We start from the raw sequence: 15,795 nt of genomic DNA on the forward strand, positions 1-15,795 counted from the left end.
TTGGGAAATTGATGGGATTGAAGGCCGATAAATCCCTGGGGCCTGATAGTCTGCATCCCAGAGTAATTAAGGAAGTGGCCTGGAAATAGTGGATGCATTGGTGATCATTTTCCAACAGTCTATTGACTCTGGATCAGTTCCTCTGGACTGGAGGGTAGCTAATGTACCACCACTTTTTAAAAAGGGAGGGAGAGAGAAAGCGGGTAATTATAGACCGATTAGCCTGACATCAGTAGTGGGGAAAATGTTGAAATCAATTATTAAGAATGAAATAGCAGTGCATTTGGAAAGCAGTGACAGGATCGGTCCAAGTCAGCATGGATTTATGAAAGGGAAATCATGCTTGACAAATCTTCTTGAATTTTTTGAGGATTTAACTAGGACAAGGGAGAACCAATGGATGTGGTGTATTTGGACTTTTGACAAGGTCCCACACAAGATATTGGTGTGCAAAATCAAAACACATGGTATTGAGGGTAATATACTGATGTGGATAGAGAACTGGTTGGCAGACAGGAAGCAGAGAGTCGTGATAAACGGGTCCTTTTCAGAATGGCAGGCAGTGACTAGTGGAGTGCCGCAGGGCTAGGTGCTGGGACCCCAGCTCTTTACAATATACATTAATGATTTGGATGAAGGAATTGACTGTAATATCTCCAAGTGTGCAGATGACACTAAACTGGGTGGCGCTGTGAGCTGTGAGGTGGACGCTAAGAGGCTGCAGGGTGACTCCGACAGGTTAGGTGAGTGGGCAAATGCATGGCAGATGAAGTATAATGTGGATAAATGTGAGGTTATCCACTTTGGGGGCAAAAACGCGAAGGCAGAATATTATCTGAATGGTGGCAGATTAGGAAAAGGGGAGGTGCAACGAGACCTGGGTGTCATGGTACATCAGTCATTGAAAGTTGGCATGCAGGTACAGCAGGCGGTGAAAAAGGCAAATGACAAGTTGGCCTTCATAGCTAGAGGATTTGAATTTAGGAGCAGGGAGGTCTTACTGCAGTAGTATAGGGCCTTGGTGAGGTCTCACCTGGAATGTTGTGTTCAGTTTTGATCATCTAATCTGAGGAAGGACGTTCTTGCTATTGAGGGAGTGCAGCGATGGTTCACCAGACTGATTCCCAGGATGGCGGGACTGACATATGAGGAGAGATTGGATCGACTGGGCCTGTATTCACTGGAGTTCAGATGAATGAGAGGGGATATCATAGAAACATATAAAATTCTGATGGGACTGGACAGGTTAGATGCAGGAAGAATGTTCCCGATGTTGGGGAAGTCCAGAACCAGGGGTCACAGTCTAAGGATAAGGGGTAAGCCATTTAGGACTGACATGAGGAGAAACTTCTTCACTCAGAGAATTGTGAACCTGTGGAATTCTCTACCGCAGAGAGTTGTTGATGCCAGTTCGTTAGATATGTTCAAGAGGGAGTTAGATATGGCCCTTATGGCCAAAGGGATCAAGGGGTATGGAGAGAAAGCAGGAAAAGGGTACCTTGGTGAATGATCAGCCATGATCTTATTGAATGGTGGTGCAGGCTCAAAGGGCCGAATGGCCTACTCCTGCACCTATTTTCTATGTTTCTCTGTGGGACCTCATCAAAAGCCTTGCTAAAATCCATATACACTACATCAAATACACCACCCTCAGCAACCCTCCTTGTTACCACCTCAAAAAATTCAATCAAGGTAGTCAGACATGACCTTCTGTAACAAATCCAAACAGTTGAGTGCTGAACAGTTCTGGTCTCCATATTGTAACAGGATTAATATGTGCCTTTGTTACCACCAGACTTGACTATTCCAATGCACTCTCGGCTTCCCATGTCCTAACTTGCAACAAAGTGCTGCTCACCCATTGCCGCTGTGCTGGCCCAGGAGAGCCGAGGGCCCAGGGGCAGCACGGGCCAGCCCACACTGCGATATGTGTGCGCTCGGTCTGTGCAGCAGAGCTGGTCTCCAGTTAGTCTTGGGTAATCCTTGCCACTGGACCAAGACCTAGCTCTGTCAAGCCTGTGTGGTGGCTGGTGTGCAACGGTCACCAGACGTTAAAAAAAATCCAAGCATAAGCATCTTCCGCCTTCAGGATGTAGTTCTGGATCTGGAATATTAGGTCCTTCATTGAAACACCTGTGAACTCATCCCTTTTTTGGCGTGGAAGCAAGTCATCCTCGCTTCGAGGGACTGCCTAAGATGAATCCATGTCTTTCCAAATGAAAGGCTGACTGGCCTGTAATTACTCGGTCTATCCCTTTCTCCCTTTTTAAACAAAGGTACAACATTAGCAGTCCTCCTGTCCTCTGCCACCACACCTTTGGCCAGATAGGATTGGAAAATGATGGTCAGAGCCTCTGCTATTTCCCCTTTTGTTTCTCTTAGCAACCTGGCATAATTTCATCTGGTCCTGGGTATGTTTCCACTTTCAAAGCTGCTATACCCCTTAATACATCCTCTCACTATATTTATTTAATCTAATAGTTCGCAATCCTCCTCTTCCCTGATTGAAATGCATGCAGAGTCCATGATCAGATTAGCCATGATCTTATAAAATGGTGGAACAGGTGGCCTACTCCTGCTCCTATTTCTTATGTTCTTATGCCCCTCTCTTTAGTGAAAGCAGACGCAAAGTATTCATTAAGAAACATACCCACATCTTGCGCATTCACACACACATTACCTTTATGGTCTCATAGCGAGGGGATTTGAATACAGGGGCAGGGAGGTGTTGCTACAGTTGTACAGGGCCTTGGTGAGGCCACACCTGGAGTATTGTGTACAGTTTTGGTCTCCTAACTTGAGGAAGGACATTCTTGCTATTGAGGGAGTGCAGCGAAGGTTCACCAGACTGATTCCCGGGATGGCGGGACTGACCTATCAAGAAAGATTGGATCAACTGGGCTTGTATTCACTGGAGTTCAGAAGAATGAGAGGGGACCTCATAGAAACGTTTAAAATTCTGACGGGTTTAAACAGGTTAGATGCAGAAAGAATGTTCCCAATGTTGGGGAAGTCCAGAACCAGGGGTCACAGTCTGAGGATAAGGGGTAAGCCATTTAGGACCGAGATGAGGAGAAACTTCTTCACCCAGAGAGTGGTGAACCTGTGGAATTCTCTACCACAGAAAGTAGTTGAGGCCAATTCACTAAATATATTCAAAAGGGAGTTAGATGAAGTCCTTACTACTCGGGGGATCAAGGGTTATGGCGAGAAAGCAGGAAGGGGGTACTGAAGTTGAATGTTCAGCCATGAACTCATTGAATGGCGGTGCAGGCTAGAAGGGCCGAATGGCCTACTCCTGCACCTATTTTCTATGTTTCTATGTTAATAGGCTCTACTCTTTCTTTGCTTATCCGCTTGTTCTTAACATGTGCTCTCTTTTATGAGATGTTTATAGCACGGTTTTGGGGGGGAGGTTTATAGCACGGTTTGGGGGGGGGTTTATAGCACGGTTTGTGGGGGGGGGGGGGTTTATAGCACGGTTTTGGGGGGGTTTATAGCACGGTTTGGGGGGGGTGTGTTTAAAGCACGGTTTGGGGTGGGGGTTATAGCACGGTTTGTGGGGGGGGTTTATAGCCGGTTTGGGGGGGGGGTTTATAGCACGGTTTGGGGGGGGGTGTGTTCAAAGCACGGTTTGGGGTGGGGGTTATAGCACGGTTTTGGAGGGAGGTTTATAGCCGGTTTGGGGGGGGGGGGGGTTTATAGCACGGTTTGGGGGGGGGGGGTTTATAGCACGGTTTGTGGGGGGGGGGGGGGGTTTATAGCACGGTTTTTGGGGGGTTTATAGCACAGTTTGGGGGGGGTGTGTTCAAAGCACGGTTTGGGGTGGGGGTTATAGCACGGTTTGTGGGGGGGGGGGTTTATAGCCGGTTTGGGGGGGGGGTTTATAGCACGGTTTGGGGGGGGTGTTTATAGCACGGTTTGGGGGGGGTGTGTTCAAAGCACGGTTTGGGGTGGAGGTTATAGCACGGTTTTGGGGGAGGTTTATAGCCGGTTTGGGGGGGGTTTATAGCACGGTTTGGGGGGGGGGGTTTATAGCACGGTTTGTGGGGGGGGGTTTATAGCACGGTTTTGGGGGGGTTTATAGCACGGTTTGGGGGGGGTGTGTTTAAAGCACGGTTTGGGGTGGGGGTTATAGCACGGTTTTGGGGGAGGTTTATAGCCGGTTTGGGGGGGGTTTATAGCACGGTTTGGGGGGGGGTTTATAGCACGGTTTGTGGGGGGGGGGGTTTATAGCACGGTTTTGGGGGGGTTTATAGCACGGTTTGGGGGGGGTGTGTTTAAAGCACGGTTTGGGGGGGGGGGTTTATAGCACGGTTTTGGGGGGGTTTATAGCACGGTTTGGGGGGGGGGGTTTATAGCACGGTTTGTGGGGGGGGGGGTTTATAGCACGGTTTTGGGGGGGTTTATAGCACGGTTTGGGGGGGGTGTGTTTAAAGCACGGTTTGGGGGGGGGTTTATAGCACGGTTTTGGGGGGGGGGTTTATAAGCACGGTTTGGGGGGGGTGTGTTTAAAGCACGGTTTGGGGTGGGGGTTATAGCACGGTTTTGGGTGGGGGTTATAGCACAGTTTTGGGGGGGTTTATAGCACGGTTTGGGGGGGGTTATAGCACGGTTTTGAGGGGGTTATAGAGCAGTTTTGGGGGGGTTTATAGCATGGTTTGGGGGGGTTATAGCATGGTTTTGGGGGGGTTATAGCACGGTTTTGGGGGGACGGGGGGGTTATAGCACGGTTTTGGGGGGACAGGTTTTTTTTTAGCACGGTTTGGAGGGGGCGGAGGGCTTTATAGCACGGTTTTGGGGGGACGGGGGGGGGGTTATACCACGGTTTAGGGGGACGGAGGGGTTTATAGCACAGTTTTGGGGGGTTTATAGCACGGTTTGGGGGGGTTATAGCATGGTTTTGGGGGGGTTATAGCACGGTTTAGGGGGGCGGAGGGGTTTATAGCACGGTTTTGGGGGGGACAGTTTTTTTTTTAGCACGGTTTGGGGGGGGCGGAGGGGTTTATAGCACGGTTTTGGGGGGACGGGGGGAGGTTTATAGCACGGTTTAGGGGGACGGAGGGGTTTATAGCACGGTTTTGGGGGGGACAGGGTTTTTTTTAGCACGGTTTGGGGGGGGGGGGAGAGGTTTATAGCACGGTTTTGGGGGGACGGAGGGGTTTATAGCACGGTTTTGGGGGGACGGGGGGGTTATAGCACAGTTTGGGGGGACGGGGGGGTTATAGCACGGTTTTGGGGGGACGGAGGGGTTTATAGCACGGTTTTGGGGGGACGGAGGGGTTTATAGCACGGTTTTGGGGGGACGGGGGGGTTATAGCACAGTTTGGGGGGACGGGGGGGTTATAGCACGGTTTTGGGGGGACGGAGGGGTTTATAGCACGGTTTTGGGGGGACGGAGGGGTTTATAGCACGGTTTTGGGGGGACGGGGGGGTTATAGCATGGTTTTGGGGGGACGGCGGAGTTATAGCACGGTTTGGGGGGACGGGGGGGGTTATAGCACGGTTTGGGGGGGCGGAGGGGTTTATAGCATGGTTTTGGGGGGACGGGGGGGGGTTTATAGCACGGTTTGGGGGGACGGGGGGGTTTATAGCACAGTTTGGGGGGACGGAGGGGTTTATAGCACGGTTTTGGGGGGACGGGGGGGTTATAGCATGGTTTTGGGGGGACGGGGGGGTTTATAGCATGGTTTTGGGGGGACGGAGGTGTTTATAGCACGGTTTGGGGGGACGGGGGGGTTTATAGCACAGTTTGGGGGGACGGACGGGTTTATAGCACGGTTTTGGGGGGACGGGGGGGTTATAGCATGGTTTTGGGGGGACGGGGGGGTTTATAGCATGGTTTTGGGGGGACGGAGGTGTTTATAGCATGGTTTTGGGGGGACGGAGGTGTTTATAGCACGGTTTTGGGGGGACGGGGGGGTTATAGCACAGTTTGGGGGACGGGGGGTGAGAGCACGGTTTGGGGGGACGGAGGGGTTTATAGCATGGTTTTGGGGGGACGGGGGGGTTATAGCACGGTTTGGGGGGACGGGGGGGTTTATAGCATGGTTTTGGGGGGACGGAGGGGTTTATAGCACGGTTTTGGGGGGACGGGGGGGTTATAGCACAGTTTGGGGGACGGGGGGTGAGAGCACGGTTTGGGGGGACGGAGGGGTTTATAGCATGGTTTTGGGGGGACGGGGGGGTTATAGCACGGTTTGGGGGGACGGGGGGGTTTATAGCATGGTTTTGGGGGACGGAGGGGTTTATAGCACGGTTTTGGGGGGACGGAGGTGTTTATAGCACGGTTTGGGGGGACGGGGGGGTTTATAGCACAGTTTGAGCGGTGGGATGCAGTAGTTTAATCTTCAGTCGCTGCTGTTTGTAACCTAGCGCTGTCCTTTCTTTTGGTGTATTTCCAGGCCGGAGAATCCCAACTCTTCAACACGTTACTGAAAACCCTGAAAGAGAGAGTGGAGGCGAGAGGGCTGCACGAGTTCTGGGAGCTGATCGTGCAAGGTGGGCAGCACTCCATATTCCATTTGTTTGTCAAGCATGCGTAGAGACAGACACAACAACAACTTGCATTTATATTTTTGATTTGTTCCTGGGATGTGGGCATCGCTGGCAAGGCCAACATTTATTGCCCATTTCTAATTGCCCTCGAGAAGGTGGTGGTGAGCTGCCGCCTTTACTGCTGCAGTCCGTGTGGTGAAGGTGCTCCCATACTATTGTTAGGTAGGGAGTTGCAGGATAAAGGAACGCGATATACCTCCAAGTGAGGATGGTGTGCGACTTGGAGGGAAACTTACAGGTGAGAGTGATCCAATGCACCTGTTGCCCTTATCATTGTAGGTGGTAGAGCTCGCAGGTTTGAGAGCTGCTGCCGTAAAAGTCTTGGCTTCTTGTATAGCGCCTTTAACATAGTAAAACATCCCAAGGTGCTGCACAGGAGTGTAATCAGACAGAAACATAGAAACAAAGAAACATAGAAAATAGGTGCAGGAGTAGGCCATTCGGCCCTTCTAGCCTGCACCGCCATTCAATGAGTTCATGGCTGAACATGCAACTTCAGTACCCATTCCTGCTTTCTCACCATACCCCTTGATCCCCCTAGTAGTAAGGACTTCATCTAACTCCTTTTTGAATATATTTAGTGAATTGGCCTCAACAACTTTCTGTGGTAGAGAATTCCACAGGTTCACCACTCTGGGTGAAGAAATTCCTCCTCATCTCGGTACTAAATGGCTTCCCCCTTATCCTTAGACTGTGACCTCTGGTTCTGGACTTCCCCAACATTGGGAACATTCTTCCTGCATCTAACCTGTCTAACCCCGTCAGAATTTTAAACGTTTCTATGAGGTCCCCTCTCATTCTTCTGAACTCCAGTGAATACAAGCCCAGTTGATCCAGTCTTTCTTGATGGGTCAGGCCCGCCATCCCGGGAATCAGTCTGGTGAACCTTCGCTGCACTCCCTCAATAGCAAGAATGTCCTTCCTCAGGTTAGGAGATCAAAACTGTACACAATACTCCAGGTGTGGCCTCACCAAGGCCCTGTACAACTGTAGTAACACCTCCCTGCCCCTGTACTCAAATCCCCTTGCTATGAAGGCCAACATGCCATTTGCTTTCTTAACCGCCTGCTGTACCTGCATGCCAACCTTCAATGACTGATGTACCATGATACCCAGGTCTCTTTGCACCTCCCCTTTTCCTAATCTGTCACCATTCAGATAATAGTCTGTCTCTCTGTTTTTACCACCAAAGTGGATAACCTCACATTTATCCACATTATACTTCATCTGCCATGCATTTGCCCACTCACCTAACCTATCCAAGTCGCTCTGCAGCCTCATAGCATCCTCCTCGCAGCTCACACTGCCACCCAACTTAGTGTCATCCGCAAATTTGGAGATACTACATTTAATCCCCTCATCTAAATCATTTTTAGACCAATATGTCGAGGAACCAACTAGGGGGGAGGAGGCCATCTTAGACTGGGTGTTATGTAATGAGAGAGGATTAATTAGCAATCTCGTTGTGCGAGGCCCCTTGGGGAAGAGTGACCATAATATGGTGGAATTCTGCATTGGGATGGAGAATGAAACAGTTAATTCAGAGACCATGGTCCAGAACTTAAAGAAGGCTAACTTTGAAGGTATGAGGCGTGAATTGGCTGTGATGGATTGGCGAATGATACTTAAGGGGTTGACTGTGGATGGGCAATGGCAGACATTTAGAGACCGCATGGATGAACTACAACAATTGTACATTCCTGTCTGGCACAAAAATAAAAAAGGGAAGGTGGCTCAACCGTGGCTATCAAGGGAAATCAGGGATAGTATTAAAGCCAAGGAAGTGGCATACAAATTGGCCAGAAATAGCAGCGAACCTGGGGACTGGGAGAAATTTAGAACTCAGCAGAGGAGGACAAAGGGTTTGATTAGGGCCGGGAAAATGGAGTATGAGAAGAAGCTTGCAGGGAACATTAAGACGGATTGCAAAAGTTTCTATAGATATGTAAAGAGAAAAAGGTTAGTAAAGACAAATGTAGGTCCCCTGCAGTCAGAATCAGGGGAAGTCATAACGGGGAACAAAGAAATGGCGGACCAATTGAACAAGTACTTTGGTTCGGTATTCACGAAGGAGGACACGAACAACCTTCCGGTTATAAAAGGGGTCGGGGGGTCTAGTAAGGAGGAGGAACTGAGGGAAATCCTTATTAGCCGGGAAATTGTGTTAGGGAAATTGATGGGATTGAAGGCCGATAAATCCCCAGGGCCTGATGGACTGCATCCCAGAGTACTTAAGGAGGTGGCCTTGGAAATAGTGGATGCGTTGACAGTCATTTTCCAACATTCCATTGACTCTGGATCAGTTCCTATGGAGTGGAGGGTAGCCAATGTAACCCCACTTTTTAAAAAAGAAGGGAGAGAGAAAACAGGGAATTATAGACCGGTCAGCCTGACATCGGTAGTGGGTAAAATGATGGAATCAATTATTAAGGATGTCATAGCAGTGCATTTGGAAAGAGGTGACATGATAGGTCCAAGTCAGCATGGATTTGTGAAAGGGAAATCATGCTTGACAAATCTTCTGGAATTTTTTGAGGATGTTTCCAGTAGAGTGGACAAGGGAGAACCAGTTGATGTGGTATATTTGGACTTTCAGAAGGCGTTCTACAAGGTCCCACACAAGAGATTGATGTGCAAAGTTAGAGCACATGGGATTGGGGGTAGTGTACTGACATGGATTGAGAACTGGTTGTCAGACAGGAAGCAAAGAGTAGGAGTAAATGGGTACTTTTCAGAATGGCAGGCAGTGACTAGTGGGGTACCGCAAGGTTCTGTGCTGGGGCCCCAGCTGTTTACACTGTACATTAATAGAAACATAGAAACATAGAAAATAGGTGCAGGAGTAGGCCATTCGGCCCTTCTAGCCTGCACTGCCATTCAATGAGTTCATGGCTGAACATTCAACTTCAGTACCCCATTCCTGCTTTCTCGCCATACCCCTTGATCCCCCTAGCAGTAAGGACCTCATCTAACTCCTTTTTGAATATATTTAGTGAATTGGCCTCAACAACTTTCTGTGGTATAGAATTCCACAGGTTCACCACTCTCTGGGTGAAGAAGTTCCTCCGCATCTCGGTCCTAAATGGCTTACCCCTTATCCTTAGACTGTGACCCCTGGTTCTGGACTTCCCCAACATTGGAAACATTCTTCCTGCATCTAACCTGTCTAACCCCGTCAGAATTTTATATGTTTCTATGAGGTCCCCTCTCATTCTTCTGAACTCCAGTGAATACAAGCCCAGTTGATCCAGTCTTTCTTGATAGGTCAGTCCCGCCATCCCGGGAATCAGTCTGGTGAACCTTCGCTGCACTCCCTCAATAGCAAGAATGTCCTTCCTCAGGTTAGGAGACCAAAACTGTACACAATACTCCAGGTGTGGCCTCACCAATGCCCTGTACAACTGTAGCAACACCTCCCTGCCCCTGTACTCAAATCCCCTTGCTATGAAGGCCAACATGCCATTTGCTTTCTTAACCGCCTGCTGCACCTGCATGCCAACCTTCAATGACTGATGTACCATGACACCCAGGTCTCTTTGCACCTCCCCTTTTCCTAATCTGTCACCATTCAGATAATAGTCTGTCTCTCTGTTTTTACCACCAAAGTGGATAACCTCACATTTATCCACATTATACTTCATCTGCCATGCATTTGCCCACTCACCTAACCTATCCAAGTCGCTCTGCAGCCTCACAGCATCCTCCTCGCAGCTCACACTGCCACCCAACTTAGTGTCATCCGCAAATTTGGAGATACTACATTTAATCCCCTCATCTAAATCATTAATGTACAGTGTAAACAGCTGGGGCCCCAGCACAGAACCTTGCGGTACCCCACTAGTCACTGCCTGCCATTCTGAAAAGTACCCATTTACTCCTACTCTTTGCTTCCTGTCTGACAACCAGTTCTCAATCCATGTCAGTACACTACCCCCAATCCCATGTGCTCTAACTTTGCACATCAATCTCTTGTGTGGGATTTAGATGAGGGGATTAAATGTAGTATCTCCAAATTTGCAGATGACACTAAGTTGGGTGGCAGTGTGAGCTGCGAGGAGAATGCTGTGAGGCTGCAGAGCGACTTGGATAGGTTAGGTGAGTGGGCAAATGCATGGCAGATGAAGTATAATGTGGATAAATGTGAGGTTATCCACTTTGGTGGTAAAAACAGAGAGACAGACTATTATCTGAATGGTGACAGATTAGGAAAAGGGGAGGTGCGAAGAGACCTGGGTGTCATGGTACATCAGTCATTGAAGGTTGGCATGCAGGTACAGCAGGCGGTTAAGAAAGCAAATGGCATGTTGGCCTTCATAGCAAGGGGATTTGAGTACAGGGGCAGGGAGGTGTTACTACAGTTGTACAGGGCATTGGTGAGGCCACACCTGGAGTATTGTGTACAGTTTTGGTCTCCTAACCTGAGGAAGGACATTCTTGCTATTGAGGGAGTGCAGCGAAGGTTCACCAGACTGATTCCTGGGATGGCGGGACTGACCTATCAAGAAAGACTGGATCAACTGGGCTTGTATTCACTGGAGTTCAGAAGAATGAGAGGGGACCTCATAGAAACATTTAAAATTCTGACGGGGTTAGACAGGTTAGATGCAGGAAGAATGTTCCCAATGTTGGGGAAGTCCAGAACCAGAGGTCACAGTCTAAGGATAAGGGGTAAGCCATTTAGGACTGAGATGCGGAGGAACTTCTTCACCCAGAGAGTGGTGAACCTGTGGAATTCTCTACCACAGAAAGTAGTTGAGGCCAATTCACTAAATATATTCAAAAAGGAGTTAGATGAGGTCCTTACTACTAGGGGGATCAAGGGGTGTGGCGAGAAAGCAGGAATGGGGTACTGAAGTTGAATGTTCAGCCATGAACTCATTGAATGGCGGTGCAGGCTAGAAGGGCCGAATGGCCTACTCCTGCACCTATTTTCTATGTTTCTATGTTTCTATTAATGTACAGTGTAAACAGCTGGGGCCCCAGCACAGAACCTTGCGGTTCCTTGAGTTTGACACCGAGCCACATTGGAGATACCAGGACAGATTACATAGTAATCCTATGGCACATAGGGGGCATAATCTTAGAATAAGGGGCCACCCAAATAAAACTGAGATGAGGAGTAATTTCTTCTCTGAGGACTGTAAATCTGTGGAATTCACTGCCTCAGAGAGCTGTGGAAGCTGGGACATTGAATAAATTTAAGACAGAGATAGACAGTTTCTAAACCAATAAGGGGGAAAAGGATTATGGGGAGCAGGCAGGGAAGTGGACCTGAGTCCATGATCGGATCAGCCGTGATTGTATTAAATGACGGAGCAGGCTCAAGGGGCCATATGACCTACTCCTGGCATCACGGATCATGGTTCCAGGGTGACCAAGGCTGGGAACTCAACATCCAGGGGTATTCAACATTCACGAAGGATGGAGCTACGGAATATCAAAGGGCAGAAAACACTAGTGGGAGTTGTGTACAGATCACCAAACAGTAGTAGTGAGGTTGGGGACAGCATCAAACAAGAAATTAGGGATGCGTGCAATAAAGGTACAGCAGTTATCATGGGTGACTTTAATCTACATATTGATTGGGCTAACCAAACTGGTAGCAATACGGTGGAGGAGGATTTCCTGGAGAGTATTAGGGATGGTTTTCTAGACCAATATGTCGAAGAAGCAACTAGAGGGCTGGCCATCCTACACTGGGTGATGTGTAATGAGAAAGGACTAATTAGCAATCTTGTTGTGCGAGGCCCCTTGGGGAAGAGTGACCATAATATGGTTGAATTCTTTATTAAGATGGAGAGTGACACAGTTAATTCAGAAACTAGGATCCGGAACTTAAGAAAAGGGAACTTCGATGGTATGAGACGTGAATTGGCTAGAATAGACTGGCGAATGATACTTAAAGACTTGACGGTGGATAGGCAATGGCAAACATTTAAAGATCACATGGACGAACTTCAACAATTGTACATCCCTGTCTGAAGTAAAAATTAAACGGGGAAGGTGGCTCAAACGTGGCTAACAAGGGAAATTAAGGATAGTGTTCGATCCAAGGAAGAGGCATATAAATTGGCCAGAAAAAGCAGCAAACCTGAGGACTGGGAGAATTTTATAATTCAGCAGAGGAGGACAAAGGGTTTAATTAGGAAGGGGAAAATAGAGTATGATAGGAAGCTTGCTGGGAACATAAAAACTGACTGCAAAAGCTTCTATAGATATGTGAAGAGAAAAAGATTAGTGAAGACAAACGTAGGTCCCTTGCAGTCAGATTCAGGTGAATTTATAATGGGGAACAAAGAAATAGCAGACCAGTTGAACAAAAACTTTGGTTCTGTCTTCACGAAGGAAGACACAAAAGAACATAAGAATTAGGAACAGGAGTAGGCCATCTAGCCCCTCGAGCCTGCTCCGCCATTTAAAAAGATCATGGCTGATCTGGCCGTGGACTCAGCTCCACTTACCCGCCCACTCCCCGTAACCCTTAATTCCCTTATTGGTTAAAAATCTATCTATCTGTGATTTGAATACATTCAATGAGCTAGCCTCACCTGCTTCCTTGGGCAGAGAATTCCACAGATTCACAACCCTCTGGGAGAAGAAATTCCTTCTCAACTCGGTTCTAAATTGGCTCCCCCGTATTTTGAGGCTGTGCCCCCTAGTTCTAATCTCCCCGACCAGTGGAAACAACCTCTCTGCCTCTATCTTGTCTATCCCTTTCATTATTTTAAATGTTTCTATGAGATCACCCCTCATCCTTCTGAACTCCAACGAGTAAAGACCCAGTCTACTCAATCTATCATCATAAGGTAACCCCTTCATCTCCGGAATCAGCCGAGAGAATCGTCTCTGTACTCCCTCCAAAGCTAATATATCCTTCCTTAAGTAAGGTGACCAAAACTGCACGCAGTACTCCAGGTGCGGCCTCACCAATACCCTATACAGTTGCAGCAGGACCTCCCTGCTTTTGTACTCCATCCCTCTCGCAATGAAGGCCAACTTCCATTCGCCTTCCTGATTACCTGCTGCACCTGCAAACTAACTTTTTGGGATTCATGCACAAGGACCCCCAGGTCTCTCTGCACTGCAGCATGTTGTAATTTCTCCCCATTCAAATAATATTCCCTTTTACTGTTTTTTTTTCCCAAGGTGGATGACCTCACATTGTATTCCATCTGCCAAACCTTCGCCCATTCGCTTAACCTATCTAAATCTCTTTGCAGCCTCTCTGTGTCCTCTACACAACCCGCTTTCCCACTAATCTTTGTGTCATCTGCAAATTTTGTTACACTACACTTTGTCCACTCTTCCAGGTCATCTATGTATATTGTAAACAGTTGTGGTCCCAGCACCGATCCCTGTGGCACACCACTAACCACCGATTTCCAACCCGAAAAGGACCCATTTATCCCGACTCTCTGCCTTCTGTTAGCCAGCCAATTCTCGATCCATGCTAATACATTTCCTCTGACTCCACGTAACTTTATCTTCTGCAGTAACCTTTTGTGTGGCACCTTATCGAATGCCTTTTAGAAATCTAAATACACCACATCCATCGGTACACCTCTATCCACCATGCTCGTTATATCCTCAAAGAATTCCAGTAAATTAGTTAAACATGATTTCCCCTTCATGAATCCATGCTGCGTCTGCTTGATTGCACTATTCCTATCTAGATGTCCCGCTATTTCTTCCTTAATGATAGTTTCAAGCATTTTCCCCACTACAGATGTTAAACTAACCGGCCTATAGTTACCTGCCTTTTGTCTGCCCCCTTTTTTAAACAGAGGCGTTACATTAGCTGCTTTCCAATCCGCTGGTACCTCCCCAGAGTCCAGAGAATTTTGGTAGATTATATCGAATGCATCCGCTATAACTTCCGCCATCTCTTTTAATAACCTGGGATGCATTTCATCAGGACTAGGGGACTTGTCTACCTTGAGTCCCATTAGCCTGTCCAGCACTAACCCCCTAGTGATAGTGATTGTCTCGAGGTCCTCCCTTCCCACATTCCTGTGACCAGCAATTTTTGGCATGGTTTTTGTGTCTTCCACTGTGAAGACCGAAGCAAAATAATTGTTTAAGGTCTCAGCCATTTCCACATTTCCCATTATTAAATCTCCCTTCTCATCTTCTAATGGACCAACATTTACTTTAGTCACTCTTTTCCGTTTTATATATCTGTAAAAGCTTTTAATATCCGTTTTTATGTTTTGCGCAAGTTTACCTTCGTAATCTATCTTTCCTTTCTTTATTGCTTTCTTAGTCATTCTTTGCTGTCGTTTAAAATTTTCCCAATCTTCTATTTTCCCACTAACCTTGGCCACCTTATACGCATTGGTTTTTAATTTGATACTCTCCTTTATTTCCTTGGTTATCCACGGCTGGTTATCCCTTCTCTTACAGCCCTTCTTTTTCACTGGAATATATTTTTGTTGAGCACCATGAAAGAGCTCCTTAAAAGTCCTCCACTGTTCCTCAATTGTGCCGCCGTTTAGTCTGTGTTTCCAGTCTACTTTAGCCAACTCTGCCCTCATCCCACTGTAGTCCCCTTTGTTTAAGCATAGTACGCTCGTTTGAGACACTACTTCCTCAGCCTCAATCTGTATTACAAATTCAACCATACTGTGATCACTCATTCCGAGAGGATCTTTTACTAGGAGATTGTTTATTATTTCTGTCTCATTACACAGGACCAGAACTAAGATAGCTTGCTCCCTTGTAGGTTCTGTAACATACTGTTCTAAGAAACAATCCCGTATGCATTCTATGAATTCCTCCTCCAGGCTACCCCGTGCGATTTCATTTGACCAATCGATATGTAGGTTAAAATCCCCCATGATTACTGCCGTTCCTTTTTCACATGCCTCCATTATTCCCTTGATTATTGCCCGCCCCACCGTGAAGTTATTATTTGGGGGCCTATAAACTACACCCACCAGTGACTTTTTCCCCTTACTATCTCTAATCTCCACCCACAATGATTCAACATTTTGTTCATTGGAGCCAATATCGTCTCTCACAACTGCCCTGATATCATCCTTTATTAACAGAGCTACCCCACCTCCTTTCCCTTCTTGTCTACCTTTCTGAATCGTCAGATACCCCTGTATGTTTAATTCCCAGTCTTGACCACCCTGCAACTACGTTTCTGTAATGGCCACCAAATCATACCCATTTGTCATGATTTGAAGACACAAATAACCTTCCGGAAATACTTGGGGACCGAGGGTCTAGTGA

General features: G+C 47.6%; 1 protein-coding gene across 2 annotated transcripts in view; it reads left to right on the forward strand.

Moving 5' to 3' along the window:
- Positions 1 to 15,795, forward strand: part of xrcc5 (X-ray repair complementing defective repair in Chinese hamster cells 5) — a 187,115-nt gene that overhangs the window by 155,648 nt on the left and 15,672 nt on the right. For both annotated transcript variants that reach the window (XM_070874236.1, XM_070874237.1), the window contains one exon: positions 6,405 to 6,501. In XM_070874236.1, coding sequence (XP_070730337.1) covers positions 6,405 to 6,501 — 97 coding nt within the window. The remainder of the gene's footprint in view (positions 1 to 6,404; positions 6,502 to 15,795) is intronic.

This window comes from Pristiophorus japonicus, chromosome 3, assembly GCF_044704955.1.
Source record: "Pristiophorus japonicus isolate sPriJap1 chromosome 3, sPriJap1.hap1, whole genome shotgun sequence".
NCBI classification, from domain to species: Eukaryota; Metazoa; Chordata; class Chondrichthyes; family Pristiophoridae; genus Pristiophorus; species Pristiophorus japonicus.